This window comes from Temnothorax curvispinosus, unplaced genomic scaffold (assembly GCF_003070985.1).
Source record: "Temnothorax curvispinosus isolate PA1 unplaced genomic scaffold, ASM307098v1 QBEX01010126.1, whole genome shotgun sequence".
In the NCBI taxonomy this organism is placed as follows: domain Eukaryota; kingdom Metazoa; phylum Arthropoda; class Insecta; order Hymenoptera; family Formicidae; genus Temnothorax; species Temnothorax curvispinosus.
This window is the reverse complement of record NW_020219906.1, coordinates 356,633-370,038: the sequence shown is the minus strand read 5'-3', so window position 1 is coordinate 370,038 and position 13,406 is coordinate 356,633. Positions and strand designations below refer to the sequence as shown.

General features: G+C 43.5%; 1 protein-coding gene across 1 annotated transcript; it reads left to right on the top strand.

Moving 5' to 3' along the window:
* The first annotated feature begins 1,317 nt into the window (after positions 1-1,317).
* LOC112459773 (fibrillin-3-like) lies at positions 1,318-13,390 on the top strand. The gene is made up of 20 exons (XM_025024083.1): positions 1,318-1,629; positions 3,564-3,878; positions 4,027-4,485; positions 4,932-5,079; positions 5,276-5,493; positions 5,867-6,025; positions 6,128-6,280; positions 6,390-6,527; positions 7,054-7,354; positions 7,434-7,612; positions 7,702-8,042; positions 8,158-8,417; positions 8,572-8,892; positions 9,004-9,092; positions 10,072-10,412; positions 10,630-11,072; positions 11,139-11,466; positions 11,551-11,803; positions 12,191-12,320; positions 12,484-13,390. Exons 1-20 carry the CDS (start codon positions 1,545-1,547, stop codon positions 12,890-12,892), a joined length of 5,070 nt encoding a protein of 1,689 aa, XP_024879851.1. The 5' UTR covers positions 1,318-1,544; the 3' UTR covers positions 12,893-13,390.
* Positions 13,391-13,406: the final 16 nt, after the last annotated feature.

Below are 13,406 nucleotides of genomic sequence, written 5' to 3'. Positions count from 1 at the left end.
CGCCGGTCGAAACGCGGAACAGGAAGCGGCCGACCAAATAAACTTATCCTCGGGGCCCCTATAAAGACGCGTTAACCGCATCTCCTTTTTTTCCCAGCGGATTGTCGACTTCTCTGCTTTTTACATCGACACGCGTAATCACGCGGCGTCGTCGCCTCGTTCGCCCTGGCCCTATTACCAGCAGACCGAGCACATGCAGAGCCGGCCGCGGCAAAAAAGCAACCACTTTAGATCCGAAGGCTGCGTAAGCCGTTAACGGCGAACCTCGAGGATGATGCGGAGCGTGTGCTGCTATACAGCGTCTTCTGAAAGCCGCGGGATTTTTTCACAATGCGCGACTCATGTGAACCAGGGTGTTATAGCGTCTGTCAGCGTCAATGTCGCTGCGACGACGACGATGGCGGGCGATAAGCGATACTCTGCGTCCCGGTTGAGAACGCAGATCTACATAAACTGAAGGGGCATCTTAATATTATTTATCGACGATCGCGACGATTGATTAATATAAATTTATAAGTCAATGTCTTTGAAATAAAATCGCTAACATTAAATATAGAATTTGATAAAATTTCTTGGTATTTAAAGAGGACGGAGTTGGATGACACTATTTGCAATACAAATAGTGTCATCATTTAGAAATGATTTGTGTAGATTATAAATTTCCCCTTGTTGAGAAATTTGGAGGCAACATGCGCCCGATGGGTGCATGGTACGAAATTTCGCGCGACAAGGGGGCCACTGTTGACTGTTGAGGAAGCCTCATCGGCAAAAAAAGCTGCTTTGTGCCGCGGCCTGGAGCAGAAGAAATCACGATGAGGACGGCGAAGAACTCGAAGAATAAGCTGCGATTGCCTATATGAAAGTACATATTTATCCGATAAAGAGAAAATATAATTTGAAATACGAATTGGTTGTTAGTATCTTTTAGCATAACAATTACATTTCAAACTTATTTTTTTAATAAAGCCTTTGATTGACACTCGGAGCTTCCCAATTATTCCTATCAAAGCGCGAACGATGATGCCGGCGACGATTTTGAAGATAATCGCGCTTGTCTGCCTCCGTTTCTGCTCGAATCGCGCTATTAATCACACACGGAGTCTGCGAGCGCGTATCACGCGTATTCTCATATCTATAATGAGACGGAGAGAAAAAGAGAGAGTGAGAGAGAAAAACGCCGGACTTGTACTACGCAACAGTGTGTTGCGCGTGGAAGGAGGGAGGATGAGGACGAAGGGTAGAAGGAGAGGCCCGGGACCTGCGAGGGAGATGTACAAAGGTGCTGATGACAAAACCGAAGTGCCGGCGTACCAAATGCTTCAATGCAAGTTGAGCGCTCGTCCGCGGCACATCCGGATGAAACTTCCTCGGAACGGTTGCTCACACGTTTTTTCTCGAAAAGATAAAAAAAAGTGATAAAAAAAACCGAGAGGTCGAATTGATAGTTTCTTCGCGAAAAAAAAAGAAAAATTTTAATCGCATTTCGATCAACGCGAAAAATCGTTTGAGGTATAATAATCGCGGTGTTCGATCGATGAGGCAAGATGGCACATTACGTCGATCTCGCTGCGTCCTTTATTATCCTTCTCCTGATGGTCCACCTGGAGCAGCTGGTCCTGCACAAACGAGGTATCGTTCGTAGCCCGAATAACGATTAAATTCCCGATCGAATTACTAGAATTGATTGGTCCAAAGTTATTTAAGTCTATTAAAAAAATTTTAATTATCGCGCGAGAGATGCTCTAGTTTCTAGCTTATTTAATTCCTCGATTTTTCTAACATATTCCTCGTTTTTAACGTAGTGTAATAGACTTTTGCGTGAAAACTGTGTGACTTTGAATTGACATAATAAACTCCAACTTTTAGAGCATTTATATGGAACGTATTAATGTCACACAGAACACTGTTAAATATTAAAGGATAAAATTTAACCCAATATCTTGAATTAAATAACATTTTGTTATTTTTAACTATCATGTGTGTCGAAATTTATTATTTTAACATAAAACAGTATTATTTTAACTCTCCATTGGTTTAGTTAAATTAACATTATTTTAGTTAAATTAACAACATATTGAGTACGAACAGTGGCGACCTAATACGAGAATGGTTAAAAATGACTCAAATTGAATATTTGATACTATATAAATTCAACAGTAAAGAAACTGTTCCAAAAAATTGTTTTAAATTTAATTACGTACCCGGTTTTCCTGGATAAAATTATCGAGTCGCTGATATTTGCGATAAGCTAAATTTCATTGTGTCACGACGATGCTCAATGTGTATACAGACGTTAAGCAAATCATCCTATTAGTTAGTTCTCCATTGACCTAGGCTTATTTGCGCACGCGGAATACTATATATGAATTGCGTTCGATATTTCAAAACTTCAAGGCAGTTCCACGAAGTGAAGTTCAACCGCCAATATTCTAAAGATATCAATAATTGTATTTAAGTGGGCGACATGGGCGCAGGCAAAATTTTTCTTCAGAAGAGTACTACCTTGCGAGTTTTTTCTACATATACAAATACACGACATGAAACATTCTGTCGCAACTTGACGTTTACACGTCATGTTGTACCATTGCGTTCTTTCAAAGAAAGAATAAATAAAAGATTTGTATAATAATCTTTTATGCTCTTGTAGCTCATATAAAATTCATTTAACTCCCAGACTGACCTCTACGATCCTCGACGCGTTTTATACATTATCGAAAAGAATAAATGGGCGCCCGACGCCCATGGCGATTTCGTGCACACCGCGCGTCGATTGATATAAATTAATTTTCGCATTATATGTAGATCGGACGCATTGAGGAACAATTGAGATCGTGAAAGCGCTATTGGAGGATCTCTAAGCTCTTCGCAGAAACTGTTTGCGCGCTAGATTGATATATATTTTACAGATAAAATTCGCGACTCGCATATCTATCAGTGAGAAAACACACGATGTCTAAGAGAAACGAGGTTTTGATGCTTTTCGCTCTTATCAATTTGCAAAGCGCATTTTTTTCCTACGCTAGTTCCTCTCACACACATTTCCTCGACAAATATCCACGAATCTCCTTATAATTTTGTATGAACTTTTTTTATGGTGAAAACAGGATTCTTCTCTGCTTTTGTCATCAGGCACTGTCGTATCCTCCGTTAGAATTTCATAATAATGCAAATAAAAGGTTTACAGAATTTTTAAGAAAACGACGAAAAGATTAGGAAAGTGATAAGTTTGACAAAAATTAAACAGAGCATTTGACCTAGATACACTTACCATTTCGTTCTTCCAGAGTTAATTTACGACATACAAAGATATATGAATGCAAGACATTTAAAGTAGTTTCAAGAAACCACGCGTGTATATTTATTTCCGATTTAGTTTACTATTCACAAAGAATAGTAAAAATTTCAAATTTCTATATAAACATTAAATTGAATTAAAATGTATAGAAATGTCTGAATATATTGCCATTGAATTAATACCGAAAACATGTCGGTGTAAGTAACAACCGCATTTACTCTTCCGAGTAAATTTGCACGCCTCGCTTATTTTTTATCGCTCGAAATAGCGCTTGCCGTCGAGGGAAGAATGGAGGCTCAGTTCGAGAAATGCTGCGGCTATGGCACCTCTTGGGCTCGGGAAGGTCTTAGGTGCGAGAAGTTCATCGGACCCGTGACCGGAGTGCCGAGGGTGGAGCAGAGCCTCTGCCTGGAGGCTGTGGACATCTGCTGCGTTCGGGCTTACCACGAGCTGCAATGCGAAAAGGGAAAAGCCGACGCTCGTCAAGGTCTGGCTTGCGTGACGAGCGCGACGTCGCAAAGGTCGCTGAAGACGCCCGGCCGCGGCGATTACCATCGCGACTGTTGCGAGGGCTGCAAGCTAGGTAGCTTTCACTCAATTTACATTTTGCGAATTTCGCGGTCGCCGCGATCGCCAATATTTAACACGAGCTTCCTCTTCAGGGAAATACTCGAATAAACTCGTTTCTATCGATTATCCCTGACGCGAGCGTGGTATCAATGTATTATCAGGTATTCTCGCGGGGTCTATGGGTCAAGGATGCTCCTTTAAAAGCTTCTCGTTTGGCATTCCTTGGGATCCCGCGTTCTTGGAATGCTGTCACGAAGTGGCGCCGAGCTCCACGACGGATCTTACGAGTGAATTGTCGAGCGAAAGCTCGACCGAAACCGATCTAGATTTCTCGTCATCGTCCTCGCCAACGTCCTCGTATTCCCCGTCCTCGTCGCCGTCGTCAACGCTATCCCCATCATCATCGTCCTCGTTATCGCCGTCGCCGTCATCGCCGTCTTCTTCATCTCCATCTTTGTCTACATCGTCGGATGATCCGTCCTCTACGTCGTCGGATGATCCGTCCTCTACGTCGTCGGATGATCCGTCCTTTACGTCGTCGAATAATCCGTCCTCTACATCGTCAAGTGATCCGTCCTCTACATCGCCGGAATCCACGTCATATTCGGTACCAACTCCAGGTAACGTACAATTTAACGTACATAAAAACTAATTTACTGTATGGAATCTTTTCCAGCAAACGCCATGTAACATGTAACGTACGGGTTAGTTGTAACTTGTAATTTCCTACTCAAACTCAACAATATAAGTGCAATATAATTCGACACATGTGTTACACTGACTAACATCACATGTGTCCCTGTACATACGTACGTTACATGTTACATGCGGTGTTTGCTGCAGGGTTTTTCTCTGACTCTCTCTCTCTTTCTCTGTTATTACAAATGATAAATAAAAATCTATCTGCATGAATAAAATCGCTCTGTAAATAAATGTCGAATTGCGCGTCACGTTCCTTAAGCGCAATAGCATCCGAGGGAGAATATATCGGCGCAGTCGCAACTTCTCCTTTTTTTTATAGCCTTCATACAAGTGCGACTTTAAATCACAGCGTTCTAATTCACAGAGCTGGACGATATCTGTCAACTCATGAAAGGCTTGCTCTGCTCTGACATTTGCGTACCGACACCGGGCTCGTATCGCTGCGAATGCCGCGCCGGCTTTACTTTGTTGGAGGACGGAAAGACTTGCAAGCAGGATCAACCGATCGACAGGTATGAATAATATAGATCCTTAATATAGATATTTTTATTGCATGGCAGAATGTATTTGTGACGTCATCATTCCAGTTAATTATTAGTAATGGTATGTATATCGCGTGCATTGCGAATGAAAAGTCAGTTTTATCATCTTAGAAGCGTGTTTATTGTTGACAATAAAAATATTAATAATAAAAATCTCCGTTTTTAGATGCAAGCCGACTCATCCTTGCCAGCATCGCTGCACCGACAACGGGGTGGCCGTCGTATGCAGCTGTAATCCAGGATACGACTTGGCCAAAGACGCACGTTCGTGCATCGCGAGGTCATCGAGGACTAAAAAAATGCCGGACAAAGACAAGGATAACGAATCGTTGCCGTTGTGTCCGTCGGGCTATCGTTATAACGCCACCAATCAGGTGTGCGACGGTACGTATAATTCAAGAAAATGTAACGCTAACGTGTGCAGGTAAGGAAATAACACGTTTTCAACATTTTGTTATTTTTCAACGCGATAACAGAAGCACATCCTCGTTCTCGTTTACTTAATATAACTAACATATAACATATACTCGTCCTTTCTGTAATATCGCGTCGATCTTATCGCTATATTCGCTGTGGCCTTGTCTCTCGCTTAAATTGTGCAATGTGCGATCGAGTTCGTATCTTCTTTTTTTTTTTTTTTTTTCTATTATTCTGCGAGATTAATTTTTGTTCAATCGCGCTGTGCTGCTTGTTTCTGCGATCGAGCGTTCGATTTCGCATATGATCGTCACTTTTCGCGGACCGATTCATCGATCAGACGTGGACGAGTGTCTGGAGCGCAACGTGTGTCCCGGCGGAGGATGTCAGAACACCATAGGATCATATATTTGCATCAGAGAGAAGTCCGCAAAGAATGCACCCTACGAAGCTTGCCCTCCAGGCTACGAATGGCAGTCACTGAAAGGTGTATGCGCAGGTAACTTAATTAGAAGCGCGTCTTTTCATAAAGTTGTCCACGCACCCCATCGATCAACAAATCGAAATGATATTTATGATATATTACGCGTTTGTTTTTCAGATATCGACGAGTGTGCCGTTTTATCGTCTGCCTGTGCCGCTGATAAACCGTTCTGCGTGAACACGCTGGGTAGTTACGCGTGTCTGGAAATGACTGGGGCGAAATCCTGCCCCGCGGGCTTCAAGTTCGACAAATCGTTGCAGTTGTGCAAAGGTAATATTGGTTTGCCAAATTAATTTGCGAGTAATGGTGAAACGATGAATTTTCTGCGGGAAATTTTTCCTCTCTTTATACGTATTTCTCTCGCTTATTTGTTAATCAGACGTGGACGAGTGCGCGGAAGCTATACACAGCTGTCTGGCAGATGTCGAGCAATGTCGAAACACCGAGGGTGCTTACGAGTGCGATATGAAATGCGGGAAAGGATTCACGTATAGTATCGGCCTGGGTGTCTGCATCGGTGAGCTTTCGTTCTCCGTTTCCAAGATTTTTAATAAATCTTTGTTATGGCCCGCACGTAACAACGCTGTCGCTTTTTCGACAAAGTAAATTTTTATTATGTTTTCAATTAAAATTTCCGGTCTTCGTACTAGGTGATGAATATATGCATGCAGTCATGCACGTGCATCTCGCGATCGCTATTTTCCCTCATTGTATAAGATCGGAATAATCTTGGAAAACGTCATGGATTATCTTGGGAATAAGTTTGAGTTCGCATTCACCGCGATCTGATTCCGCATGCAACGCTTCATCCCCGTATCTTTCATGCATGTGAGTAATAAGTTAATTTCTTAAGCGATTTGTGTTTTTGATAACCCGTATGCGATCGTGATTGATTAACATACAATAAAAATTATACAAGTGCACTGCTGAATTAATAGCATCAAGATTTCAAAGATTGAAACTTGATTGACATACATAGTTATATTTCTCTTTTCACAAGTAAACAGCTTATGGTCCATGATTATATGCGTATTTTCTTTTAGACGTAGACGAGTGCATCGAGTCGAGCACGCCTTGTCCCGATCCCAGCACGATATGCATTAATACGGAGGGTGCGTACGAGTGTACAAAGACATCGCGTAGTCCTTTTCCGCTTTCTCCAATCGACAAGGATCCGTCCGATCAAAAGAATGTGCGATCAGATCTACGGATGACTTGTTCCGCGGGATACAAACCCTCTAACGATTCCGGGATAACAAGGTGCATCGACGTCGACGAGTGCAATGAACAACTGCATTCCTGCGAGCTCGACGAGCGTTGTGTTAATGAAATCGGTAGTTATAGGTGCGATATCCTACGATATTTTAATGATATAAGTTCAAAAGAGGATTTTAACGGATTATTTTAATGTAAAAAAAAATAGATGCGTACCGGAAAACAACAAGAACGCGTCTACCACGCAGCAGACCAACCACGATCAACGCGATGATCGATTTAGCAGAGGATATGAACTAGAGCGAACGAGCATTTCGTCGGTCATGAACGAAGTCGAAGATTGCGACGACGGTTATCTTTTCGATGGGAAATCTGGCCGCTGCATCGGTACGTATTACTTATTTTTACATCAAATAATTTTGTTCTGTAGATGATTGTCAAAGTCAATACGTGTTTCGGTAATTTATAAATGACAGATGTCGACGAATGTGCCAAAGGAATAGCCACTTGCAGCTTAGGAGAGCGTTGCGTAAACACGGAGGGCGGTTATCGATGTTCTCCAACATGTCCACCCGGTTTCCGGCTGCGTAACACGTCTCGATCAGCGAACAAGGCCGAAGAACCTTGCGAAGATATCAACGAATGCTTGCTCGGTTTGCATACCTGCGACAGTCTAACTCATTATTGTATTAATACGAATGGCTCTTACGTTTGCGGAACGCGAACTACGTCTACTACCACCAGCATCTTCGAGACGACGCGTAGCAGCGCGACAACAAGAAGACCGTTCGTTCGTTCGCGCTACAACAGAGTACAGGTGCTTGGAAGCACGTTCGCGAGTTATAAATTACGCCGATTTTGCGAGAATGATACGTATATATGCATTGTTCGTAAAAAGACGTGTCTCTTCAACTCGTATTTTTATACTCCAGAACACGGATCGTTACTGGTCCACCGAACCCTGCAGACTGGGATACAAGAGAGACGCGAGTACGGGCTATTGCGTGGACATAGACGAGTGCGCGGTCGGTCCCGGATGTCGAGATCACGAGAGATGCGCGAATACGCCAGGAGGTTACGATTGTTCGCCCCTTTGCAGCACTGGGTGGTACTTTAGCACAACGACGAAGGGCTGTCAGGACGTGGACGAGTGTTTGTTAGGCAGGCACGATTGTCCTCAGAGTACGCATAGGTGCGCGTCTTAAATTATGTAGAAAACATCACAGATCGCGTGGTTTTTTTTCTATAATAATTACGATAGTGACGATCGATACTTTTCTCTTTCGGCGTTACTTTCTCACAATTACTACTCAAATTCATAAGTATCCACGAATGTTGATCCACAGATGCGTCAACACCAACGGATCTTTTGTTTGCGAGTTGATAACGCCCTGCAGCCGCGGTTACAGACGTGCCTTCAACGGCACCTGCCTGGACATCGACGAGTGCTCCGAGGGCCTACACAACTGTCGGCTCAACTTGCATCAGTACTGCGTGAATAAAGAAGGTGGCTTCGAGTGTTTGACCAGACTGCCCTCCTGTCCGTCCGGATACCAGTATTCCTTGGGCACTCAACGATGCGAGGACATCGATGAGTGCCGAACCGGGCAGTACAGCTGTGACGCGAAATTCTCCGAAAGATGCGTCAACCTGCCGGGTACATACAGGTGCGCGAAAATTTTTTTACAAAATCTGTTGAATGTTCTATCTGGGTTCTATATATAAGGTAAATATAATAAAACATGAATTAATGATATCCGATGATATATATCTTGCAGGTGTGAGAGACCTGCTCCTCCTCGTCAACGCCAACGACCAGCTTGTCCTTCTGGCTATCGGTATCATCCTAATTTACGCAGATGTACAGGTACATCTAATAATTTTTATAAAGTTTGTCCTTTAAAATTAATGAGACGCTTTTTTGTAAAACAAAGAAACGTTAAATATGTGTATTATTAAATTATAAAAAGAATCAAGCTCGTGTGTTTTAAAACAATGTAGAAAGTTCAAGGGCTAATAAACGATATTTGTATATTCTTGACTACTACGTATTCTTTTATATATTTTTTTAGTTGTAGCGTAAGCTTATATTTTGTAATACCGTGTTAACAACGATTTCAGATATTTTTCATATTTTCAGAACTCGTCAGAACGATATCAAGCTCAGGTTGACTAATTGACGCATGTTCGATAAATTCCTCGCGAAGGCATGGGTGAATTATGCTGTTCCCATCGGCTTTCGACATGCACCATTAGTCACAAATATCATTTATGATTGTTTGCGTTTTTATTGCGTCGAATTATGTTTATGTTTTATACGTGGTCCTACATTATTTTAGTTGCTTTCAATGCTTTTATCAGAGATATAATTTGAAAGCTTAAATGCCAAGGTATCTGTTTTGCAAGAAAATAACGCTTTTTTGTATATTTATATAGTGATAGTCATACTAGGGGTATTCAAATAAGTTAAAGTTTAACGGTTTGACAGGTTATGTCGGGTTAAAGTCGGGTAAAAAGTTAATTTTTACACTTTTAACCCAAAGATTAATGTGATAGGTTAATGAAACACTTATGTATTTTGCATAACCTTAAAGAGTAGCGCGCCCAAAGTTAATTAATTAACTTTTTACTCGACTTTAACCCGACATAACCTGTCAAACCGTTAAACTTTAACTTATTTGAATACCCCTATTGTCTTAATACTTTATATATATATATATATATATATATATATATATATATATATATATATATATATATATATATATTATATATAAACCTGACCGCTTTAATACGAACGGAAAGATATCTTCGAGTTTTGTTATCCAAAGTACTTGAAATTATAGACATTGACGAGTGTGCGGAAAGATTGGACACATGCGGTGACGAACTCTGCTACAACCAACCGGGTGGTTATAGCTGTGCGAAACCGCCCGTCCCGGTAACCAGAAAACCACCCACGACAGCGATGCCGGCACCGATGAACCAAAAGTGTATGCGCGGGACCAAGTTCGTGAGGAATCGCGGCTGCGTCGACGTCAACGAATGCAGAGAGCTTGAGGATGCTTGCAGCAGCAACGAGGAGTGCGTCAATACCGTAGGCAGCTATACGTGCACCTGCAAGACCGGTTTCAGGCGTGATAATCTCACGCAGGCCTGCGTCGATATCAACGAATGTCAGTTGCAGGTAACGACAAGGACGACGACGACCCGACGCTCGCGTAAACGTATCACGCGCGATCTGACATTTATGGCATAAATATTGAGAAAAAAAAATGCAAATATTGTGACATCTCGTGCGTCCAATTAGAGAAGACAAATTAAATCATGTAACGTTAATTGCGTTATCTTGCCTTAATGAGAAACTTCTCTCTATACCGATCTTATAACATTTCCCGTTGAAGGAGAACGACTGCTTGCCGACGCAGCGATGCGACAACACGATCGGCAGCTACACGTGTACACGTTTCTTACCATGTGGTACCGGATACACTCTCAATGCCGCGACGGAGATCTGCGAGGACGACGACGAGTGCATTCTGGGCACTCACGACTGCGGGTCCGGGTACCAATGCAGGAATACCCTGGGCTCGTACCGCTGCGATCGCATCCCGCGTATACCGACTCCGCAGCCGCGCACATCGCCAATGACAACAACGACGATGAGGATCGCGACGATCACGACGACGACGCCGACGTCGATGACCCCGACCGGTCCTCGGCCAACGTGCCCGCGCGGCTTCGAGCCCGGCTCTACTAGCGGCAAATGCGTGGACATAGATGAGTGCCAGAGAACGCCGAATCCCTGCGCCAGGTCTATGTGCATCAACACTCTAGGATCCTATAGGTACGCGTAAAATTGTTGATCGATATAGAAGCAGCGACACAAATTATATGCGGAGAAATTTTACAGGTGCGGGTCCAGGGTGATCTGTGGGCCCGGTTATACTTTGGACCCTGCGTCCGGACAATACTGCATCGACGTAGACGAATGTCAGGAGGGAACGCACGAGTGTGGCAAGGGCCAGACCTGCGAGAATCGGCAAGGCGGATATCATTGCATCTGCCCGCCTGGTCACGCGGCCGGGCCTAACAACGACTGCGTTGACATCGACGAGTGTAGCATCTATAGTGGCAACATCTGCGGACTGAACAGCCGCTGCGAGAACACTATTGGTTCCTACAAGTGCCTGTGCGCGGAAGGCTTCGAAAACGTTGGAGGATCCGCCGGGGTCTGCCAAGTAAGTCACGTCGTACAATTTGGATAGATATATAACAATACCCAAGAATGTTCTCAGCTCGAAACCTAATCGCACGTTCTTCAGGATGTCGACGAGTGCCAGCAAACGCCGGGACTCTGTCAGCAGGTGTGCCTGAACGTGTGGGGTAGTTACAGATGCGGATGCGAAGCGGGATTCAGGCTAAATGCCGACAACAGATCTTGCAGCGACATTGACGAATGTACGGAATTCAAGGACAATCATCTCTGCATCGGCATCTGCGAGAATACGCCGGGAAGCTACGCGTGCAAATGTCCCGAAGGATACAGGCTCGGTGTCGATGGTCGAACGTGTCAAGGTGATAACTTCTACGTATACAGAAAAGCGGTTGTACGAAAAAAAATACAAAAAATTAAATAAATACTTTACGTTCGTGCATCAACGTTATCGCGCGAATCGATGAGATGGAAAGTGAAAGCCTATTTACGAGCTTATTTAAGTGAGTCACGGTATTGTAGCTTCGCGATCAAAGCACGCGTTCTACCTACTTTATCCCGCAGTTGAAACGGCGGTGCAATTTGTACTTGACCCGTTTGCCGGCGAACTGGAGCATCAGCTCGGGTCACTGGCGCACGAACACGCGCTCCTGCAATCTCTTCGATCTCGCGCAATCACGACGTCGTTGGCGGTCACGATACCGTCACGTGCTGCAACGTACTTACGTGTCTTAAACGTGTGTTCACAGACATCGACGAGTGCGCGGCCGGTCAGGTCTGCAGAGAGCCGGACGAGATGTGCCAGAACACGCGCGGGAGTTTCCGTTGTAACCGGATAAACTGTCCCTCGGGGTATCAGCCGGACCCCATGAGAAAAAAGTAATGACTGGGTTTGAGATAATAGATTCAAAATTTTCTCTAATTTTAATTCCCGGCATATATGTCACGTCCGATGGCTCACGTTTGATGATCGAGTTAATTTCAGATATAGATGGTTATTCGATCGACTCTATAATAAAAAATTTTCCGCTCGCGATTTCAGTCGCTGCGTACGCTCCTCGAGGTACTGCCGCGTAGACGACCTGGCTTGCCTTCGGTCGCCCTCGCATTTCTCCTACAACTACATCACTTTCGTGAGCATGCTGCCCATCCCGTCCACCGGTCAGCTGGAGCTGTTCACTATGAGGGGAAGCCATCAGCCCGAGTCGACGGTACAGTTCACCATGGCGTTGGTGGATGTGCGCGCCCCACCGGGTGTCGCGCGCGCCACGGAGTCCTGTTTCGCTCTGAGAAGACCGGCGCCGTCACAGGCGGTCCTGGTGCTGACGCGCGCGATTCCGGGACCGCAGGAGATCGAGCTGGATCTCAGCATGGAGATCTACCACGACGCCATGTTCGTCGGGAGCGCTGTCGCTAAGATCTTCATTTTTGTTTCGCAATACGAATTCTGAGAAGATCCTTCGAGCGGAGGGAAGACGGAGATGAGTGGAGACGGAAGTCAAGATCGTAGAGTGACGTAATTTAGAGGTACGCTAAATTACCCGATTTACGTAATCGTCTCTTCTTCCATAGCGTTATTAATCGTAAGAGCAACAAGAATTACATCCTCAAATCATATCATCTTGTTCTACGTGATACGTTCTTGATTCTTGAAAAATAAGAACTCTTTTCTGCTGGTACAGTTTTTTGAATAAAATTACTGTTTCAATAAATAATACGAACATTTTCCTCCAAGAAATAAAATGTAATTAACATCTTAAGCGATATACATTTAAGATCTTTTTCATTTTTGCTCATTTTTAAAACTAAATATATTAAAATAAATATACACGCGCTAGCGTTTTGATCGTAGATATGTAAAAAGGACGAATTAAATGTATATAGATTCTTGTAAGTTAACATATGTGAAGGATTTAAACATGGAATAAACTTACGTTAGATGTAACGTATAAAATTTACAATTTC